Genomic DNA, 22,581 nt, shown 5'->3' with positions numbered 1-22,581 from the left:
AACGAGCCTTGGGAGAAGTACACTCCGACTTAGAGTGACCTTCGCCACCACACAAAGGACAGAGAAAGACAGTCCCGGAGCAGCGGAGGGCACCATGTCCAAACCTCCAGCACTTGTTACAGAGCCGAGGAGAAGGAATGTACTCCTGGACAGAGCACCTGGCACCAGCAAGAATGACAGAGGGTGGAAGGGTCCTACCATCAAAGGTAATCTTCACAACCCGGAGGGGTTGACGGCGACTACCACGAGGGGGACGAGTAAACGTGTCCACCTGGAGAATAATATGGCCCTGGGCAGCAAGGATATGTCGAATATCGTCGTGGCAGTCGCGCAGGTTCCGAACACTGGTCGCAACATGGGGCGGGAGCAGAATAGTGCCAACACTGGCATTCAACTGAGCGTTCTTCGAGACCTGAACAGGGGTCTCGCCAAGGCAGTATAAGGCATCCAAGCGCGAAGCAGTATCCTGAGAAGGAGCAGCAACGACACGTGAACCGTGACGCGTGGCGTTGAAATTAATGGAGGCGTCCACAGAATCAACGAGATGTCGATGGAGGGAGAAATCGCCAGGAGGCGCAGAATCAAGAGGGAGGAGATCAAAATATTCGGCCCACGAAGCGGGACCAAACAAGGCTTGATAGGTAGCAGAACTGGAAGGAATCGATCGAGGGCGGCCATGACGAGGACGGCAGTGAGAACCCCCAGAGAGAGAGGGGTTAAAAGGCGCAGTAGTTACAACTAGAGATGGAGCCGCGCCAGGGGACGAGGTAGTCACCACTGGGGGCTTGGGGCTCGACCCAACCACAGAGGAGGGAGGGGAGCCAGGGGAAGGAGTCAGAGAGGCCAAAGGAGGAGCAAGGTCGGGGCCCAATGCAGCGGAGGCTACAGAGCCCGGTCTTCCAACACGGACCGACTCGGGGGCTTGGTCGCCCACCCCACGAGCCTGAGAAGGTAAAGCAGAAACAGTCGAAACAGGGGTTATCATCACAACAAAAAGGAATATTCATTCACGAATGTGCCCCCACACCCACCATGGAGCCACAATTAGAGGCAGGACACCCAACAAGTCGCCGATCTTGCCGGGGCCTCCTAGGGGTGCGTCGTGAGGTTACGCCCCACAAACGCCACCTTAAGAACCGACAGCCCGTCGAGATCGGGTTCAGTGACGAAAGGGGGATTGACAATAAAAGGTTCCCCTCGCTCTCGACGTCGGGTACTATAGTTCTACGGGTTCAAGAGTATGCCTCCTCAAGCACCTGGGCGTCAAAATAGAAGAAGTCCAAGGGAAGAACCAGAACAAGCAAAAGGTCGGCAGGAAACAGCAAGCAGATAGGAGAAGAGGGAGGAGAAAAACGAAACAGAAGGAAAAGGAAAAGTTGCTCAGCATAATTGGAGAGGACGGCAGCAGGAGCACAAGGCTAGAAAAGGACAGAGGACTGTCCCAAGGAGCATCACACTCCGGCAGCCGCCCACTAAGCCCCCCTCATGGCAACAACGAGCTGAGCGGGGAGGGGGGAAGCAGAAAGTAGAACACGTTTGGAAATATATATTAACGATTTAATTACAATTTTAGTTTGCCTTGCCGATTAAGTTTTTTTTTCCATTTACCAGTTAAAGGGTTAGTCATGAAGGTATCCTCTTAGATTTGCATACCAGGGACAGTCAACCTACTTTTCTTAACACTTTCGCGCACACTGCATTCTGAAAAAAACTTACCGTATGTGCTTTCGGCATTTCGCGAGCCTATGCGGTAAGACCGAAAAAGTGTACACTCTTTTGACTGTCCTGACAATAATTGAAAACGCACGAATTTAAATTTGGTATCACTGTGTTCGCAATAAAATTGTCTATAAGAACATAAGGACTATCAACACCAAATAAAAAAATATTCAGATCACTCGCCGAGAGCGCCAAACAGCAACAAAATGTTTCTACTCTCTTAATGGTTGCGAAGCCTACAATTGTCCTACATCGCTAATTGTGGTATCATTGGAATCGCAATAAAATTCTCTACACGGACATGTGCATATAAATATAGATTCAATGTCGTAGCCCACCCAAAACAATGTCCTGGTGAACTTGGAGGTCTATATTTGTACTGCTTTTGCGGCGAAGACCTCCGTTGTTGCCGTCCTTTTTGACCTGGAAAAGGCTTACGACATCACTTGGCGGTATCATATTCTATTCCAGCTTCATTCTTTTGTCCTTCGTGGTCATCTCCCTCTCTTTCTCCGCAGCTTACTCTCTCGTCGTTCCTTTCTGGTGCGCCTTGGTTCCGCTCTCTCTGCCTCTTTTCAGCAATACGAAGGTGTGCCCCAGGGTAGTGTTCTGAGCACTACTCTTTTTCTGGTTGCCCTCAATGGTCTTCTTTCCTCTCTTCCTTCAGGCATCTTCTCCGCTCTCCATGTCGATGATCTTACCCTTTGCTGTCAGGGTGATGATTCGCCTCTCCTTCAGCGCCGGCTTCAACTTGCAATTGATGCCGTGTCGTCTTGGGCCACCGAGCATGGCTTCAAGTTCGCTACTACTAAGACTTGTGCCTTGACTTTTACTCGGAAACGGGTTGTTCTTCGTCCCTCTTTGTCACTTTATGGTCATCCCCTTGAGTACAAAGATACCGCGAAGCTTTTGGGGTTATTCCTTGACACTCGTTTGTCTTGGTCTCCCCATATCTCTTACCTCTGTGTTGAGTGCTCTAAGGCCCTTACCCTCCTTCGGGTCTTGTCCCATACATCTTGGGGGGTGGATAGGCGCACTCTCCTTGCTTTACATTCCTCTCTTGTCCTGTCTATGCTCGATTATGGTTGCCCTGCTTACTCGTCTGCTTCTCCTTCTACTCTTCGCCGTCTTGATGCTTTGCACCATACTGGGTTGCGCCTCAGTTCTGGTGCCTTTCGTTTGACTCCCGTCCTTAGCTTGTATGTTGACACTGGCTTCCTGTCTCTCCAGGACCGCCGTGATCGCTACTGTCTTTGCTATCTTGCGCTGTCCTTACAACATCGTTCCTTCGCCTCTGTCGTGCTTTAACTTTTACCCCTCCTGCGGTTCCTGTTCCTCTTTACCACTTCCCTCTTTCTGTCCGGTTATCTCGCTTACAGGATTCTCTTTCAGTTCGTATTTCTAATTTTTCTCTTCGTGTTGTTCCTTCTTTGCCCCCGTGGAGAGTCCCCCCTTCCGCAGTTTTGTACTTCCTTGACCCGCATCACTAAAGCTTTTACCCCTCCTACAGTTCTAAAACGCCTTTTCCTTGAGCACTTTTCTTCTCACTCTCGCTCCGTTTCTGTTTACACCGATGAGTCTAAGTCTACGGACGGTGTTGGCTACTCAGTTGTTTTTCCTGATCACACTTATATGTGTCGCTTATCTCCGGAGACTAGCATCTTCACAGCGGAGCTTTATGCTATTCTCTATGCTCTTCGTCTCCTGCTTTCTCGTTGTCAGTCTTCCTTTGTTTTTGTTGTTGACTCTCGTAGTGCCCTCGTGGCTCTCGGGGCCTTTAATCCGGTTCATCCAGTGGTTGTCGAGATCCAGTATTGGCTGTTTCTAGTTCAGAGTAAATTTAAGTCGGTTGAGTTTTGTTGGGTTCCCAGCCATATTAGTGTGTCTTTAAATGAGCGTGCGGATGCTGCCGCCAAGGAAGCTGTCCGCTCTTGTCTCATCTCTCGTAAAGGTATTCCATATTCCAACTTTTACCCGGTTATCCATTCCTCCATCCTTACCCATTGGCAGGCTTCTTGGTCGTCTGTTACTGGTAACAAACTACATACTCTTAAATGTTGTGTTTACCTCCTTTCCTCCTATGAGGAAAATAAGACTCGCGACCGTACCAAAACAAAAAAGACCAAGGTCTCCTACGGTGGTAGGAGAACGTGGCCGTCCTCCTACCACAGTAACCGGCGATGGGAAACGGCTCTGGCGAGGTTGCATATTGGCCATACTCGCTTAACCCATGGTCACTTGATGAAGCGCTGCGCTGCTCCTTATTGTCCTAATTGCATTGTCCCTCTTACAGTCGTGCATGTCCTTCTTGAATGTCTTGACTTCCAGGACGAGCATATGTCTTGCTTTCCGACCGCCCCTCGCGGTCACCTGTCCCTCAGTAGAATTCTCGGTGACTCGGATACTTTTGATATCGTTCGCCATATGCGTTTTTGTTCTCGTATTGGCATCCTTGGTGATATTTAGCGCCCTCTGATTATTCCGCACTTTGATGGTGCTACATAGCCTTCCCGGTTTGGTGCCTTCTTTTGATAATTACTTTACCTTACCTCATATAGGTCTGTTCAAGAAAAACAACAGAATAGCCTACACCGTCGGTAAACTTAGTGGGAGTGTGAAGAAAAGGTTCAAGAAATATTGGCAACAGGAACAGAGAAAGAATCTTGCATGCAAAACGTAAAAATATATATTTTCAATTCGTATGGAAAAAAGAAACAAGAACAAAATAAAGTTTTAAATAACTAATGTGAGACAAAAAAGGAGCTAACCATGACTGACTCAGGGCTTGATCTCCGGACTGTGAGGTCGCAGAGAACGCTCCCACAGCTGGGCTTCTGCGGCTCCTAGCTATACTTTCCTACTCACTGATCTTATCTTGTATACGCACTAAGGGTTTGATTAACAACAGAAAAACACATGTGTTTTGTTTGTTTTGTGTGTGTATTTACTATTTGTGCCTGCAGAAATCCTGCAGTTAGGTTCGGTTGGGCAAGCAAGACAACTGGGCAAGAAAAGGAAGATAGTGAAAGTGAACAGCGCCTACAGGAGGGTTATCGATGAAGGCCCGACGTAAGCGAGAGTGAGGGTGTTGTAGGGACCACTCAATGTAGCGAAGACAATAGCGAACACGACGATCCTGTAGAGACAGGACGAAAGACTCAGGATAAGGGACGAACAAAAGGTACCAGAGCTGAGGCGTAACCCAGTATGGTGCAGAGCATCAAGACAACGATGAGTGGAAGGAGGGGCAGACGAGTAAGTGGAACAGACATAATCGAGTTTCGACAGCACGAGAGAGGAATATAAAAAGAGGAGTGTGCGTCCATCAGCGCCCCAGGAAGTATGACACAATACCTTAAGTAAATTGATGGCCTTAATGCATTGAACTCGGAGGTAAGAAATATGGGACGACCAGGACAAACGAGTGTTGAAGATTAATCCCAAAAATTTTGCAGAATCTTTATACCGAAGTGGAATGCCATAGAGCGACAATGGGGGGCGAAGAATGACCTGCTTTTGAGTAAAAGTCATATAACAAGTCTTAGTTGTATAAAACTTGAAGCCATGATTGATGGCCCAGGACGACACGGCATCAATCACAAATTGAAGTTGTCGTTGTAGGAAAAGTGAGTCTTCACCGCGACAGCAGAGGGTAAGATCGTCAACATAGAGCTGAGAAAACTCCAGAAGGAAGGGAAGCAAGAAGCCCACTGAGTGCTACCAGGAATAGGAGTACTGCTAAGAACACTACCATGGGGTACACCTTAGTATTGCCGAAAAAAGGCAGAGAGAGTGGTACTAAGCCTCACTCTAAAGGAACGGCTAGAGAGGAAGCTTTGTAGGAAGAGAGGGAGATTACCACGTAGGCGAACAGGACGGAGTTGGGACAGAAAATGGTATCTCCAGGTGGTGTCATATGCCTTTTCCAGGTCAAAAAGGGCAGCAGCAACAACAGAGGTTTTAGCAGCAAAGGCAGTAGGAATAGACCTTCAAGTTCACGAGGACATCAATCGTGCTTCAACAAGAGAACCTGGTTTCCGAACAGGAAGAACTACCTCAAGCCAGTGCGTGGGGACTGACGACGACTCATATATACGGTTATAAATATTGTGTAAATAGTAAAATGTGCATAGAGAAAGATGGCGAAGCATCCCATAAGTAATGTCATCTGAGCCCGCTGCCGTAGAACCGCAGAGGGCCAAGGCAGACTGGAGTCATGTGTGACTCCGAGAGAGTGAAAAAAGTAATTTTAGGAGAGCTGGAGATGCGTGCGAAAATCTAAGGACAAGATTCAAGAAGGGGCTTGCGAGCAAGAAAAGAGGGAGGAAAATGAGAACCGGAGCTAACAGTCGAAAAGTATGAACCCAGTTCGGATGCAACCGACACCGGATCAGCCACAACAGGACCACGGAAGTGAAGAACTGGCGTGATATCTGGAATGAACGTACCCCCTCCAAACGGATTTTCTTCCAGATCTGAGGGAGAGGAGTGTCAACTGTAATAGTGCAGACAAGTAGGCATACGGCTGTAAATATAGGCTTTGAGGCATACAATGCTCTTTCTCAAAATGTGAGTGTAGACCTAGTGTGGTGAATATGTGAATTTAAGCCCACAGTGTTATTTCTCAATATGTGAGTGGGGGCCTCGGAACGAACTGCAGCAGCATGCAGGTTTTATAGAAATAATATTTGCACAAAGACTGTCAGTGTCAGGTTAAACAACTGGATGACCTCCACACAAGCAGAACTAGCAGCATCATAACTAGCTACCAGTACATTAAAAAAACATTGGAGGAGGAATAATATTTTGTGATTCAAAGTCTGCTCTTCAAGCAATCGAAAATTTCTCCTGGAAGATCGACAGCAAGAACCTCATACTACCAATTATAAATGATCAAATTGCTGCACAGAGTAGAGGGTCTCGAATCCCTTTTATATGGATACCTTCACACATAAATATAACCCATCATAATGAGACAGACATTGCAGCCAAATTAGCGTGCAACAACGATGAATTTGAATTAAATCTAGGTATCCCCATCTCTACTGTCAAAACTGTATTGGTTCAAACACTCAGGTCTGATAGGAAAGAAATTACTGACTCCCAACGACCTGAAAGTACTAGTATTAAAAGCTATGATTTGTTCAGATCTGATACCTATTATCTATGGGCAGCACAAAACATCCACCAGACTGTGCGATACAGTGGTTGCAAGGATCAGGTTGGGTTACCGTTACCTGTGGCAGGTGGCTATAGGTGATGGATCTCCCAATCCTGAGCACTCCAGGTGCAAACTCTGTGAGCAGGAACTGCGGCATGATATCCCACACTACATCACCGAATGCCCAGTTATTAGACCTTTCAGACCAGTTGGTATGAGGTACCTGGAGCTTTGCAATTACTTTATTCACTCTCGTATTCTTGAGGATATCCTCATATTGCACCCAAAATTTGCCAGTGCAGGCTACTAAACATATGACCCTGTATGACTAACCATCCTGCAAGATGGGAACTTTTTTTTACCACTGCTACCTTATTCACTCTTGTGCTGATGATATCCTCAAAATACATCCGGAGTCTGCCAGTGCAGACTGCCTATCACATGCCTCGGTATGACTAACCACCCTGTGTGATGGGGATTTTTTAGCATCACGTAGTTACCTTTTTTGACACACTGTATTCCACTTCATATAGTCTAGGGTAGCTGCACAAATGCAGATGTACCTCATGTATTAATAAAAAAAAAGATGGCAAATATATACATTTTGGGCTACGGTATTACTATTACTCATAATTAAATGTTCTAAGACTTAAGGTAATATTCAAAGCAAAACTAATATTTTGCTATTAACCAGTAAAGCGAATAAAAGGCTGCAAAAATAATATTTTAATATAATTAATAAATAGAATTGTAAGGAATTATTGGACATGATAAAAATAAATAAATAATGAGTCTCCGTGAGTCTTCACACCATTTTGTTCCACTGGGAGCGTAGCTGACGGTTCAGTCAATAGATGGCGCTGTCATGGTGGTCTTGGCAGCTTTTGTGGGGAACTGTGTACCTTTCCCCTAAAGTGTTTGGTGTTGAGTCAACGAGGTGCCCGGCCCGCCTTCAACCACAGTCAATCCACTGTTGTCTGTGTGGATCCTTTTCTCATATTTTAGGTGTTGTTAAAGGTTAGTTTTAAATCAATTGTACATCTGGCCAATTATTTAAGTATATTGTTTACTGAAATAGAAATCCTACTTGGAATTAATTGCTTAACAGGTACTGATTCTATGCTGTTAAGTTAGTAATATTTTATTAATGTACTTATTAAGGTAATATAGTAGATTGTTATAAGTATTTGGTTGGTGATTCTAATCTATAGTAAAAATTAAAGTGCTTAAAATGAAATGCATTTTTTAAAATGTACATTTCTTGAAGAGTTAAGAGCCTAGGCCTAGCAAATGTTTATTTTGTAACTTTAATCCTAGTAACATGCTTTCTTTTCACAAATTCCTAAAATTCAATCACTTGTGCAAAACGTAGAAATATGGATTTAAAATAGTTTGTATCGCAGTTAGTTATTAAAGAAATGTAACCTTAAACTTTAATGCAAAGTCTCTACTCCAATAACAGACTAAATATTCATATTTTCTGCCAAGATATTCTGCATTCTTTACTAAACTACTGCCTATATACTTAAATTATCTATAGTCTTAAGAAAATAATTTGATTAGATTTGCTTAAATTCATTTTGGTTGCCTATAACCTCCAATGAGGACCTAATAAGACGGGCATCTTAATGTCTATTAAACAGATTTTAAATGGCAGTTTCTCGTAACTATATTACTGCACGTTCATAATTTGAGCAATATTTACGGATCATAGAGTATAATATAAACACCCTGAAGCACATATTATTCGACTTGACTAATTTTTAACTATTTTTCTCGCTTTATATTAACAACTATTAACTAACTTTCTACCATTTGAATAATTTAATTCAAACGATTAAAGGCTGAAGCTGATTACTCCTTTAACATTGCTATTTGATTTAAATATCCCAAATATTTACTATTATGAATAGACTTCTGACGAAACTGCCAGAAATAGTTGAACTTCCTACCCTATCGGTTAATATCGAATCTAATTTGTAAACTTGGATAATCTTCACTTTAAGGACTCCTGTACTTCCTCCTTCCCAACAATCTTTTAATATATTGACCGGCTTCATAAACCGTAAGTTTCCCATAAAATTTTCACAAATTCTTAGTCTTGCATTGTTTGAACTAGTGAGGAAATATTCGATGCAGTAACTTCAGTTCTGTTTAGATTTCAGAGTATATCTGAATGCTCTGATCATGGTACCCCCTCCCCATCCAGCCTGTTGTCGTGAGGGGGCTTGGTAGGCGGCTGCCGGAGGGTGATGCTCCATGGGTCGGTCTCATCCTTTTGAAACCTTTTGCTCCTGCTGCTGTCTTCTCCAATTGTGTCGAATCTTTTACTTTTCCTACCCCCTGCTCAGCTCGTTGCGGCCGTGAGGGGGACGGGCTTAGTGGTCGCCTGCTGGAGTGTGATGCTCCTTGGGACAGTCCTCTGTCCTTTTGTAGCCTTGTGCTCCTGCTGCTGTCCTCTCCAATTGTGCTGAACACCTTTTCCTTTTCCTTCTGTTTCGTTTTTTTCCCCCTCTTCTCCTATCTGCTTGCCGTTTCCTGCCGACCTTTTGTTTGTTTTGGTTATTCCTTTGGACTTCTTCTATTTTGACATCCGGGTGCTTGGGGAGGCTTACTCTTGCACCCGTATAACTGTAGTACCCAACGTCGAGAGCGAGGGGAATTTTTTATTGTCGCTCCCCCTTTCGTCACTGAACCTGATCTCGACGGACTGTCGGTTCTTAACGTGGCGTTTGTGGGGCGCATACTCATGACGCACCCCTGGGAGGCCCCGGCATGATCGGCGATAGCTTCTTGTTGGGTGTCCTGCATCAAATTGTGGCTCCATGATGGGTGTGGGGGCACATTCGTGAATGAATATTACTTTTCGTAGCGATGACAAATACAGTTTCAACTGTTTCTGCTTTACCTTCTCAGGCTCGTTCGGTGGGCGACAAAGCCCCAGTGTCCGTCCGTGTTGGAAGACCGGGCTCTATAGCCTACACTGCATTAGGCCCCGACCTTGCTCCTCCTTTAACCTCTGACTCCTCCCCTCAGCTCCCCTCCCTTCTCTGTGGTTGGGTCAATCCCCAGGCCCCCAGTGGTGACTACCTCGTCCCCTGGCGCAGCTTCGTCTCTCATTGTGACTACTGCTCCTTTTACCCCCGTGACCTCTTGGGGGTTCTCGCCGCCGTTCCCACCACGGCTGCACTCGCACGATCCCTTCCCGTAATGGTACTTTCGACGTCTTGTTTGGTCCTGCTACGCGAGCTAAATACTTTGATCTCCACCATCTGGATTCTACTCCTCCTGACGACTTCTCCCTCCATAAATACCTTGTTGATTCAGTAGATGCCTTATACTTTTTACTCTACCAGTTACAGTACGCGTGTCGTCGCTGCTCCTTCTCAGGATGCAGCTACTCGCTTAGCCGCTTTGTCCTGCATTGGCAAGACCCCTATCTGGGTCTCCAAGAACGTTCGGTTAAATGCCAGTGTTGGCACTGTTGTCGTCCCACACCATGTATCAACTGGTGTTCGGGACCTCAAAGATTGCCAGGAGGATATTAAACATATCCTAAAAGCCCAAGGCCATTCTGTCCTCCAGGTGGACATGTTTACTCGACCCCCTCGTGGTCATCGCTGTCAGCCCCTTCGAGTTATAAAAATCATCTTTGATAGTAGGGCCCTTCCGCCCTCTGTTATTCTTGCTGGTGCCAGATGCTCCGTTCAAGAGTACATTCCCTCTCTTAGACTATGCAATAAGTGTTGGAAGTTCGGGCACGGTGTCCTCAAATGTACCAACACTGTGTATCTGTGCCCCTTGTGTGGGGACGATAGTCATTCTAAGTCCTAGTGCGCTTCTCTCCAGGCTCGCTGCCTCAATTGCGGTGAAGCCCACCCTACCTTCTGACGTTCGTGTATGCACTACAAACTCGAGGAAGCCGTCCTGAACTTGAAGCACCGTGATCGTCTGTCTTTTTCCTGAAGCGAGACGCAAAGTTCGTCGTCTCGCCCCTTTCGCGGGCGCCTCGACCTACGCTCGCGTGTTGCGTTCGACCTTTCCTCGTCCTTCCCGTCTTCCTCAGTCTCGCAACCATTTCCAGGCCTTAAACCCGGCCACACCCACCACCGCCTCCCCTATTCCTTTACCTCCTGTCCCAGATGGTCTCCCTCCCGGTTCTCCATCTTGGATTTCCCCCCCTTCCTACCCAGTCCGCCATGTCTCCTTTGTCTTCCCCATCTCCCCCACTCTTTCTTCCCGACCCTTTCCCCCCCCCCCCCAGTCTCTTGATCCGCCACGCCACCTGTCGGTCCAGGCTGATGTCCATCATCCTCCCAGCGACCTTCGTGTTGTTTGCTCTCGTTCCTCTTCTCCTGCTGATACCATTGAGTCTGTCGCCCGGTACGTTGTTACTGGAACGCCTGTCTCAGTCAGAAACGTAAGCCTGGATCCTCTCCTTCCTCTCCGGCAGGTAAGGTGGTTTCGCTTTCTTCCTCACCCCCACCCTCTGACTGTCACTACATCCCCCTCCCATTTCCGTAGTTGAACCCCCTGTCTCTGATATGGAGGTTTCTTCCGCCCCCGATTCCCTCTGTTGCTGCCCTTCCTGAGGTGCACTCCCTGCTTTCTGCCCCCCCCCCCTCCTCAAACTGTCCTTTCCTGCCCCTCTGTTGTCTCCTCATCCTCCGGACCCCGTCAGTCCGCCTCTGGTCTGTTCTCTCGCTCCCTTCCCTCTCTCCTTACTAAGCTTACCCATGCCCCCTAACCCTGATTTTTGCCGACCCTGCTTCTGAGATTCTTTAATACACTGTGTTCCTCTTTACCTTTATTTTTTGTTCTCTGTTGCTGTCCCTTCTCTTTGATAATGTCTATTCTTTAGTGGAATATTCGTGGATTTTATGCCAACTTCCATGAACTCCAACTTCTCATTACACGGTTTATGCCACTTTGTGTTTGTCTCCAGAAACCAATGCTTTTTTTTTTTTTTTTTTTTTGAGATATATACAAGAGTTGTTACATTTTTGTACAGCCACTAGTACGCGTAGCGTTTCGGGCAAGTCCTTAATCCTATGGTCCCTGGAATACGATCCCCTGCCGCGAAGAATCGTTTTTTCATCCAAGTACACATTTTACTGTTGCGTTAAACAGAGGCTACAGTTAAGGAATTGCGCCCAGTAAATCCTCCCCGGCCAGGATACGAACCCATGACATAGCGCTCGCGGAACGCCAGGCGAGTGTCTTACCACTACACCACGGAGACTGCCAATCTCCGGGCCGCGGAGACGCTTAGACCCGGAAAAACTCCAAGGTAGCTTCAGGCCGGGCTCGGGGGAGTAGAAGAACTCCCCGAACCCTCTCCAAGTATGCTCCAAGAACATACACGCTACGTATAATACTTCTCAAATATTGTACTTCTGAATACTTAACTACTGTTTACGTCTGAAGTAGCCGGCACATCTATCTATCTATCTATCTATCTGCTTGGTGCTCGTCCTGGTCACTTTCGTGGTTATTCCTTTCATTCCCCCCCCCCTCGGCTCTTGCTGGGGCCCATAACTCTCTTGCTCTCTTAATTCTTTCTGATATTCACTTCGTCCCCCTACTTCTTCCGTCCCCTATCCATTGCTCTGCTGCTCGTGTTTTTCTAAGTAAATGGTATACAGTTTGTTCCATTTATCTCCCTCCAAATGTCCCTCTTTCCCTTCCTGATCTTAAGCACCTCCTGGACTCCTTGCCAGAGCCGGTGCTCCTTTTAGGTGATTTAAACTGTGTACATCCCTCTAGGGTGATGTTCTGACAAACACCCGAGGCTGTCTTCTCGAACCGTTCGTCCTCGCTTTATCTCTATCTCTTCTGAATTCTGCTGAGCCCACTCGTGGAGACTCTCTAACTCGCACCCTTTCCTGTCTTGATCTTTCTCTGCTCGTCGTCCCTCTTAGATTTCGGGTGGCAGGTTCTTGATGACTTCCACAAGTGATCATTTCCCCATCCTCGTTTCCTTTTTCTCTTTCCACCCTCCCCTTTCCTTCCCTCGGTGGCAGTTTGCCAAGGCTGACTGGTGTCTATTCACCCTCCGTGCTACTCTCTGACCTCTCCTCTCTGCCTCTTCCTCGCGCCCTCCTCCTTTTTTGACACTATCTTCAACGCTGCCCTCAGCTCTATCCCTCGCTCTTCCTCCCGGGTCACACTGAAGTGGGTTCCCTAGTGGAATGCGGACTGTGCTCGGGCTGTCCGCTGTAAGCGTGCAGCCTGGAAAAAAACCCACCGCCGGCAGACAGCCGTTTCTTTCATTCTGTTTCGGAAGGCAAGTGCGGTGGCCCGTAGGACCGTCCGTACTGCTAAACGAGAGAGTTGGAAATCTTTTGTCTCCACCATTACGTCCGATACTCCTCTACCGCAGATTTGGAAGAAGATCCGAAAGATTGCGGGCAAGTTCGTTCCAGATGTCTCGCCGGTTCTCCACCTCCGTTAGACTCTTGTGGGGGATCCAGTGCAGGTCGCGGCCGAACTGGGTTCCCACTTTTCTTCTACTAGCTCTGGTTCTCGTCTTCCTCAATCCTTCCTTTTCCGTAAGCCTGTTCTTGAATCTTCTCCTTTAGATTTCCACACTCGTCTCTGCCTTCCCTATAACGATCCTTTCTCTTTCTGAACTTCAGTCTGCCCTGGCCCTCTGCGGATCTACGGCAGCGGGCTCGGATGACGTTCAGTATGAGATGCTTCGCCATCTCCCTCGGTGCACGTTTCAGTATTTACTGAATATGTGTAACCAGGTCTGACAGTCGTTGTCCATCCCTGAGGACTGGCTCTATGCCATTGTACTCCCTATTCGGAAACCAGGGTCTCTCGGTACGTCCCCTAAGGACTTCTGCCCTATTGCTCTAAAGAGTTGTTTTTGCAAGCTGTTTGAGCGTATGGTAAATGTCCGTCTGATGTCGTTCTTGGAACACCATCACCACTTCTCTCCTTCTCAATTTGATTTTCGCAAGTGCCGCAGCACGACTGATGTCCTGGTGAACGTGGAGGTCTATATTCGTACCGCTTTTATTGCGAAGACCTCCGTTGTTGCTGTCCTTTTTGACCTGGAAAAGGCTTATGCCACGACTTGGAGATGCCATAATCTGTCCCAACTTCGTTCTTTTGGCCTTCTTGGTAATGTCCCTCTCTTACTTCAAAGCTTTCTCTCTCCTCGTACCTTTCGAGTCAGGCTTGATGCCACTCTTTCTGCCTCTTTTCGGCAATACGAAGGTGTGCCCCAGGCTAGTGTTCTGAGCACTACTTTTTCTGGTTGCCCTCAATGGTCTTCTTTCCTCTCTTCCTTCAGGTGTCTTCTCCGCTCTGTATGTTGATGATCTTACCCTTTGCTGTCGAGGTGATGATTTGCCTCTCCTTCAATGGCGGCTTCAACTTGCGATTGATGCCGTGTCATCTTGGGCCACCAATCGTGGCTTCAAGTTCTCTACTACTAAGACTTGTGCCATGATTTTTACTCGGAAGCGGATCGTTCTTCGTCCCTCTGTGACTTTATGGTCATCCCCTTGAGTACAAAGATTCCGCGAAGCTTTTGGGGTTATTCTTTGACACTCGTTTGTCTCGATCGCCCTATGTCTCTTACCTCCGCGTGGAATGTTCTAAGGCCCTTAACCTCTTAAGGCTACTTACCTACTTAAGCCTACTTAAAGGTTTTGTCCCATACTTCTTGGGGAGCGGATAGGCGCACGCTCCTCTATTTGCATTCCTCTCTCGTCCTGTCTAAGCTTGATTATGGTTGCCCTGCATACTCTTCTGCTTCTCCTTCTACTCTTCGCCATCTTGATCCTTTGCACCATACTGGGTTGCGCCTCGGCTCTGGTGCTTCTCGTTCCACTCCTACCCTCAGTTTGTACGCTGACATTGACTTTGTCTCTCCAGGATCGCCGTGATCGCTACGGTCTTCGCTATCTAATGCGATCCTTACAGCATCCTCACACTCGCCTCTATCGTGCTTTGACTTTTATCCCTCCTATAGTTCCTGTTCCTCTTCACCACCTTCCTCTTTCTGTCCGTTTGTCTCGCTTACAAGATTCTCTTTCGGTTCGTCTTACTAATGTTTCTCCTCGTATTGTTCCCTCCTTGCCCCCGTGGAGGGTCCCCCCTTCCCAAATTTTGTACTTCTCTAACTCGCATCACTAAAACTTTTAACACTCGTACAGTTCTGAACGCCTCTTGAGCACTTTTCTTCTCACTCCCACTCCGTTCCCATCTTCACCGACGGGTCAAAGTCTGCTGATGGTGTGGGCTACTCGGTTGTTTTTCCTGACCATACTTATATGTGTCGCCTTCCTCCTGAGGCTAGCATCTTCACAGCAGAACTCTATGCTATTCTCTATGTTCTTCGCCTCATGCTTTCCTGGGGGCAGTCCTCCTTCATGGTAGTAGTTGACTCTCGTATTGCCCTCATGGCTTTAGGGTCCTTTAATCCAGTCCACACTGTGGTCATAGATTCAACATTGGCCGTTTCTTATCTCCAGTAAATTTAAGTCGGTAGTATTTTGCTGGATTCCCAGCCATGTTGGTCTCTCTTTAAATGAGCGTGCGGATACTGCTGCTAAGGACGCTATTCGCACTTGTCCCATCTCCCATAAAGGTGTTTCTTATTCAGACTTTTGCCCAGTTATTCATGCCTCCATCCTTGCCCGTTGGCAGCATTGTTGGTCTTCTGTTCTTGGTAATAAACTGTGTACTCTTAAGTGTCGTGTGTCCCAGTGGCCTTCCTCCTGCTACCGTAACCGACAGTGGGAAACGGCTCTGGCTAGGTTACATATTGGCCATACCCGTTTACTTCACGGTCACTTAATGAAGCGCCGCCCTGCTCCTTATTGTCCAAATTGCATTGTCCCTCTTACGGTAGTACATATCAATGTTGAATGTCCTGACTTCCAGGACGAGCGTATGTCTTGTTTTCCAACTGTCCCTCGCGGTCGCTTGTCACTCGATAGAATTCTTGGCGACTCTGATACTTTTGATATCGTTCACCTTATGCATTTTTTTTCTCGTATTGGCATTCTTGGTGATATTTAGCGCCTTCTGATTATCCTGCACATTTGATGGTGCTACATAGCCTTCCCGGTTTGGTGCCTTCTATTGATAATTACTTGCTTTTACTTTTCCTAGTTTAATGTTTTCTTCCCCTTCCCCCCCCCCCCTCCCCCCTCAATCCCTCCCTCCTATTCTTTCCAATTCACTTCCTGCCGGCCTTTTACCAGTCTTGATTATTCTTTTGGACCTTTTTATGTTTTGACTCCAGGTGTTTGAAGAGGCATACTCTCACCCGTACAACTATCGGTACCACAATGTCAGGAGCAAGGGGTCACGCTTATTATCGATTATTCTTTCATCACTGAACCCCCAATTTCTACGGACTGACAGTTCATAAGGTGGCGTTTGTGAACGGTATACTCGCGACGCACCCCTAGGAGCCACCGGCAAAATATCTCTTGGGGTGTCTTATCCTCTAATTGACTCCATGGTGGGAAGGGGGGTGGGACATTGGTGAAAAGTCTTCATTCTTGTTTTCATGCCGATGACTACTGTTCCTCTTATGACTTTTCGGGCTCGTGGGGTGGGCGACCAAGCCCCCGAGTAGAGCCCTGTTTAAAGATAGGGCTCTGTAACCCATGCTACACTGTGAGACCTGACCTTGCTGCTTCTCCTGATGCCTATGCTTCCTTCCCTCCTGTGGTTGGTTTCATCCCTAAGCCCCCTCCTGTATCTACCCCGTCCCCTGGCCCGGCTTGGTCTCTCAATATAACTACTACACCTTTTAACACTTGGAGGTTCTCGACGCCGTCCTCACCGTGGTCGCACTCGCACGATCCCTTCTCATACTAATGCATACCACCGTTGTTTGGTCCTACTTCATGGGCTAAATAATGATGCCTCCAGTTGGGTTCTGCACCTCCTCAAGATTTCTCCCTCTATAAAAACTTTGTTGATTAGGTTGATGCCTGTTAAATTAACCCCACCGGTTTTGGTACAAATGTCTTCGCTGCTTCTCGGGATACAGCTACCCGCTTAGCTCCATTGTCCTGCGATGGAGACTACTCTTTGGGTCTCCATAAAACTGTTAAGTGCCAGTGTTGACACTGTTCTCCTCCCGCACCATCCTGCAACTGGTGTTCGGGATCTGACTGCCATGAGGCTATTAAGACATCCTCGAGGACCAAGATCATTCTGTTCTCCAGGTGGAAGTTTTCACTAGATCCCCTCGCGGCTGTCACAGTCTGCCGCTTCGGGTTGTGAAGATTTCTTGTTATGGTCGGACACTGCGTTCCTCATTCTACCTCTAGGGACACGCAGAAGTGTGTTCCCTAGTGGAATGTCGAATGTGCTCGGGCTGTCTGCTGTAACCGTTCAGCTTGGACACCGCCGCCGGCAGATTCTTTTATTTCGGAAGGAGTGCAGTGGACCATCTGTACGGTTAAGTGTTGGCAGTCTTGCGTTGCCACCATTATGTCCGAAAATCGCCTGTTGCAGATCTTGAAGCACATTCACAAGATAGTGGGTAACTTCGTTCCCTTTGTCTAGCCGGTGCTTCACCTCTGTGGTACTCCTGTGTTGGACCCGGTGTAGGTTGCGGCCGAACTGGGTTCCCACTTTTCATGTTGGCTCTGGTTCTCATCTTCGTCCTTCCTTCTTAATCCTGTTCTTGAATCTCGTCCTTTAGATTTCCGTACCCATCTCGGCCTTCCCTATAACGATCCATTCTCTCTGAACTTCAATCTGCCCTGGCCCTCTGTGGTTCTATGGCAGCGGGCTCTGATGGCATTCATTAAATGCTTTGCAATCTCCCTTTGTGCACGTCTAGGTATGAGTCTGTATAACCGGGTCTGGGAGTCGTCGTCAGTCCGAAGACTGGTTCGATGCTGATGTCCTCTCTGTTCGGAAACCAGGGTTTCTTGGGACATGCCCTCAGGACTTCTGACCTATTGCCCTCAAAAATTGTCTGCAAACTCTTTGAACGTATGGTTAACGTTAATTTGATGTGGTTCTTAGAACACTACACCACCTCTCTTCTCAATTTGGTTTTTCGTAAATGCCTCGGCACAACAGATGTGCTGGTGAAGTTGCTCTATATTAATTCTGGTTTTGCTGCGATGACCTCCGTTGTTGCCGTATTTTTAGACCTGGAAAAGGCTTATGTCCAGGCGGTGTCTTATCATATTCTCTCCCAACTTCGTTCTCTTGTCCTTCGTGGTAATCTCCCTCTCTTCCTCCAAAGCTTCCTCTCTCGTCGTGCCTTTAGTGAGGCTTGGGGCCACTCTCTTCCTCTTTTTCGGCAATGCAAGGGTGTGCCCCAAGTTAGTGTTCTGAGCACTATAATTTGTTTTTTTTTTATACTTGCCTTCAGTGGTCTTCTTTCCTCTTCCTTCTTGCGTCTTCTCAGCTCTGTCGACGAACTTGCCCTCTGTTGTCGGGGGTGATCATTCGCCTCTTTGTGTACAGGAAGTCCGTTAAGCTTTTGGGGTTAATCTTTGAAACTCCATTGTCTTCGTCACCCCATAACTTTTACCAGAGTTGAATGCTCTAAGGCCCTTAACATCCTAAAGAGTTTTGTGCCATACTTCTGGAGCAGATAAGCGCACGCTCCTCTTTACATTCCTTTCTCGTACTGTCAAAACTAATTATGGTTACCCTGCTTACTCTTCTGCCTCTTCTAATTTTCAGCCATGATGCTGTGCACCATAATGGTTTGTACCTCGGCTCTGGTGCCTTTCGTTAGACTCCCGCCCCCAGCTTGTATATTGAAAGTGGCTTCCTATCTCTTCAGGACCGGTGTGATCATTTGTCTTCGATATCATGTGTGGTCCTTGCAACATCCTTACCCTCGCCTCTGTCGTTCTTTGACTCTTATCCCTCCTGTAGCGCCTGTTCCTCTTCACTGCCTCTTTCTGTCTGGTTGTCTTAAAGGATTCTCTTAGATTCGTATTACCGATGCTTCTCCTCGTATTGTTCTGTCCTTTCCCTTTGGAGGGTCCCCCTTCCTAAATTTTGTTTATCCCTTGCCCGTATTACTAAAGCTCTTACCCCTCCTGCAGTTCTCGAACACCTTTTCATTGAACACTCTTCTTCCCACTCCCACTCCATTTCCTTTTTCAGCGATGGGTCTAAGTCTGCAGACGGTGTTGGCTACTGTTGTTTTCCTGACCACACTTGTGTCGCCTACCTCCGGAGAATAGCATCTTCACTGCAGAACTTTATGCTATTCTCTCTGCTTTTCGAGTCTGGCTTTGTCATTGTCAATCTTCCTTTGTGATTGTTGTTGACTCTGGTAGTGCCCTCATGGCTCTTAGATCCTTTAATCCTGTCCATCCAGTGATCGTACAGATTCAGCATTGACTGTTTCTTATACACAGGAAATTTAAGTAGTTTTGTTGGGTTCCCAGCCATATTGGTGTTGCTTGAGCGTGTGGTCGCTTGTGTGCAGCTTCCCTGGCTGCAGCCAGGGAAGCTGTCTGCTCTGGTCCCATCTCCCATAAAGGTATTCCTTATTTAAACTTTAAGCCAGTTATTCATTCCTCCATCCTTAACGTTGGTAGGATCATCCTACCACCATGCCTGGTGGTGGGAAAACGACTGTGAGGTTGTGTATTGGCCATACGCACTTAGCTCATGGTTGTTTAATGGGGCGCTACTCCGCTCCTTGTTGTCCAAATTGTATTGTCCCTCTTATGGTTATGCATGTCCTTATTGAATGACTTGGCTTCCAGGACGAGCGTATCTTACGTTCTGACCATTCTTCGCGGTCTCTTGTTCCTGTATTAGTTCCTGGCGTATCTAAAACTTTTGATGTTGTTCGCCTTGTGCGTTTCAGTTCTCGAATTGGCATCCTTTGTGATATTTAGCACCTTCTGATTATTCTGCACATTTGATGGTGCTGCATAGCCTTCCCGGTTTGGTGCCTTTTGATAATTCTTTGATCGTGGTAGCTAATAACTCTTCTGACTTCTAATTACACACTGCCTTTTCTTCCATACAGATGGCGATATTTGCTCTACTCTTCGTCGGTTGTATCGCCCAGGTAATTACCATTTTTACACTATACTCTTGCAAATATTAAACACAATTTTGAAAGAAGCTAAAAATTGCACTCTAACAGATCCAGGGTCAGGCGTACCAACCTTACGGCACCCACGCGCCGCTACCAGTCGTCACCCCCACAACCTCCACCGTCACCACTGAGGTTGGTAACCATGGTACTACCCTTCTCGACCAACCTGTTATTTATACTTGACTAATTGGTAATGGTGTATAATATTGCAGACTACCCTGACCCACACTCTGCGGGAGACTACAACCTCTGACGTCTGGGTTACTGAGCAGACAGCGATCACCCTGACAGTCACCCAGACAACCACCCAATGGGAGTTTGTTCCCCAGCAGCCACAGACGGTGACATCTGTGATAAGGGTCACCTCCACACCGGTAGTGTTGGTGACGGCTACGGTGGGGGTCTACCCAGTGAGCACAATTGTCTCCGTCTACAGTCAGTTCGTCACCACAACAGATACTGTTAAATACTGGCAGACCATCACCCACGTGGCTGTCACTCATGACGTAACTATGTAGTCTTAAACTTGTGGAAGTGTTCATTAAGGGGGCGTCTGATTCCAATTTGCCCTAAAAATGCAACAAATGAAAACTCGTTCGATTTCAATCAAACTTTTTTTACAAGTTCTATATGAAAAGTGTTTCAACTGGTCCAAGTTTCAGCATCGTAGCATAAATAGGAAGGGAGAAAAAAAATATTGAAGTAGTTGTGAAAATTATGCCAAAATGGTCAAAATCGATTATCAATAGTGTCAACTGAAATCATAGCTATCATAATAGTATATATTAAACAAATATTATAATTAGTTCAATTGAAAAAAAATTTTAAGAAAAAAAAAAACTTTTTTATTTTTTTTTTTATTTTTTTTTTCGGGCGATTTGCATCAAACTTACACACCTGACTGTACGTAAACCTATCTGTAAGGACGCCAATTTTGGAAAAAATTGGTTGATGTCAACCTCGGCCACAGATTTTAGAACCTTAGACTCCATTCATTTGTTTTTTTTTTAATCGACACAAACGTTTACAAAACTGATTCATTTTTTATTCAATTTACATGAAACTTACATAGTGTATGTGGAGGGCATGTCTCTACATTTGAGTTTTCATTTTTCTCAAAGTTCATTTATTGATTTTATAATGGCAATAAACATGCCATATTTGCAAAAAACAATTTGGGAACTTTGAACATTTGTATTAGGAAAACTAAAGATGTTTTGGAAATTATTTATCTCAAGGCTCTTTATTATATGCTAATGTGTCAGAAAAGCGTCACAGAATAATTATATCTGAAACGTGTGTTCTGAAGTGTGGACTTGAAAATGTGTAAAAAAACGTTGAAAAAACAAAAAAAAAATCTCCCTTTCTATTTATGCTGCAGTACTGAAACTTGGGACAATTAAAGCACTTTTCATATACAACTAGTCGACATTGAACAACTTTGATTCTGACAATCTGTCGCCCCCTTAACTTTATTACACAAACGTCAATAATGTTTGTATTTTGCAGATCCAGACGGTCCCTGTGGTATCTACACAAGAACTCGTGCAGGATATAGTAACTACCATCACCCAAATAGTAACTACAACAGTTACTTCCACCACCGTCAGATACTATGCTTAATTTATTGTACTTGTCTTGCCTGAAATAAAAACTTGATAAAACGATCAATTTTATTTAAAATTTTAATGATCTAATATTTATCATGCAACAATGGAAAGAAATCTTGAGCAGTTCTTTGTATACCATAGTTGCGCTGAAGACTTTTACTACGGAATGCTCCCTGGTTACACGGGTCTCTACGCAAGAAGGAACTATTTATGGTGAAAACGCTATCTTGTTTTATATTTCATTAGTAGACCTGTGACTTTTTTTTTCTAAATATGCTTGTTAGTATATAAACTACCCCCTTGCATAGCGGAAGTGTTTAACAATGAAATTGCATTAAAAACTTATTTCAGATTGCCTGCTATAGGTCTTTATAAAAAGAATCTACCAGTGAACGTTCTGGGTAGCCCAGGTGACGTGTTGGACGAACGTGACTTGGGCACAGTATCGAAAAGTTTTCTACACAGGCAGAAATACAAAGTCACGTTCCCAATTTTTTTTTTTTTTATCCACAGGTGTAGACTCGTTGCACACGAAATTAAAGAGTAATGAATATTTTGCATACTCTTATAACCCCCATAATTGCATTGTCACACGCAAATTAGGCTGCAAAGACAGTTAAATTAACGTAGGTATCACCCGTATATTGTAAAGACATTGTTGGTCCGAATATTCGGGTCCAACAAATTACTCTTATGGCCTGTAAGTATATTATAAAAGGCTGTTTCAGATGGGAACAAATGTTGATGGGCGGCACAAAACTTCCACCAGACTGACACTTTGCCAAGATCAGGTTAGGATAGTTACCTTTGGGTACAGGCGACTGATCTCGCCATCCTGAGCACTCCAGGGGGTAACACTAAGCAGGAACCAGGTCACAATCTCAAACACATCATTGATTGCCCAGTTATTAGATCATTAACACGCACTGGCATGAGGCTCCTGGAAGTTTGCATTTATTTTATTGAATATATAAATATTATTGAAGATATCTTTAATGCATCTGGAGCTTGCCAGTGCAGAC

General features: G+C 45.9%; 1 protein-coding gene across 2 annotated transcripts; it reads left to right on the top strand.

Moving 5' to 3' along the window:
* The first annotated feature begins 7,798 nt into the window (after positions 1-7,798).
* Positions 7,799-21,614, top strand: LOC138352553 (chondroitin proteoglycan 1-like). Of its 2 annotated transcripts, none has more exons than XM_069305044.1 (5): positions 7,799-7,897; positions 19,878-19,919; positions 19,998-20,081; positions 20,162-20,455; positions 21,459-21,614. In XM_069305044.1, the coding sequence occupies exons 2-5, from the start codon at positions 19,878-19,880 to the stop codon at positions 21,570-21,572; spliced, it is 534 nt and encodes a 177-aa protein (XP_069161145.1). In that variant the 5' UTR covers positions 7,799-7,897; the 3' UTR covers positions 21,573-21,614. The 2 variants fall into 2 exon arrangements, with proteins under 2 accessions (XP_069161145.1, XP_069161146.1); XM_069305045.1 differs by having other exon boundaries at positions 7,877-7,988.
* Positions 21,615-22,581: the final 967 nt, after the last annotated feature.

This window comes from Procambarus clarkii, chromosome 54 (assembly GCF_040958095.1).
Source record: "Procambarus clarkii isolate CNS0578487 chromosome 54, FALCON_Pclarkii_2.0, whole genome shotgun sequence".
Lineage (NCBI taxonomy): Eukaryota > Metazoa > Arthropoda > Malacostraca > Decapoda > Cambaridae > Procambarus > Procambarus clarkii.
This window is presented reverse-complemented; position numbering and strand designations above follow the sequence as displayed.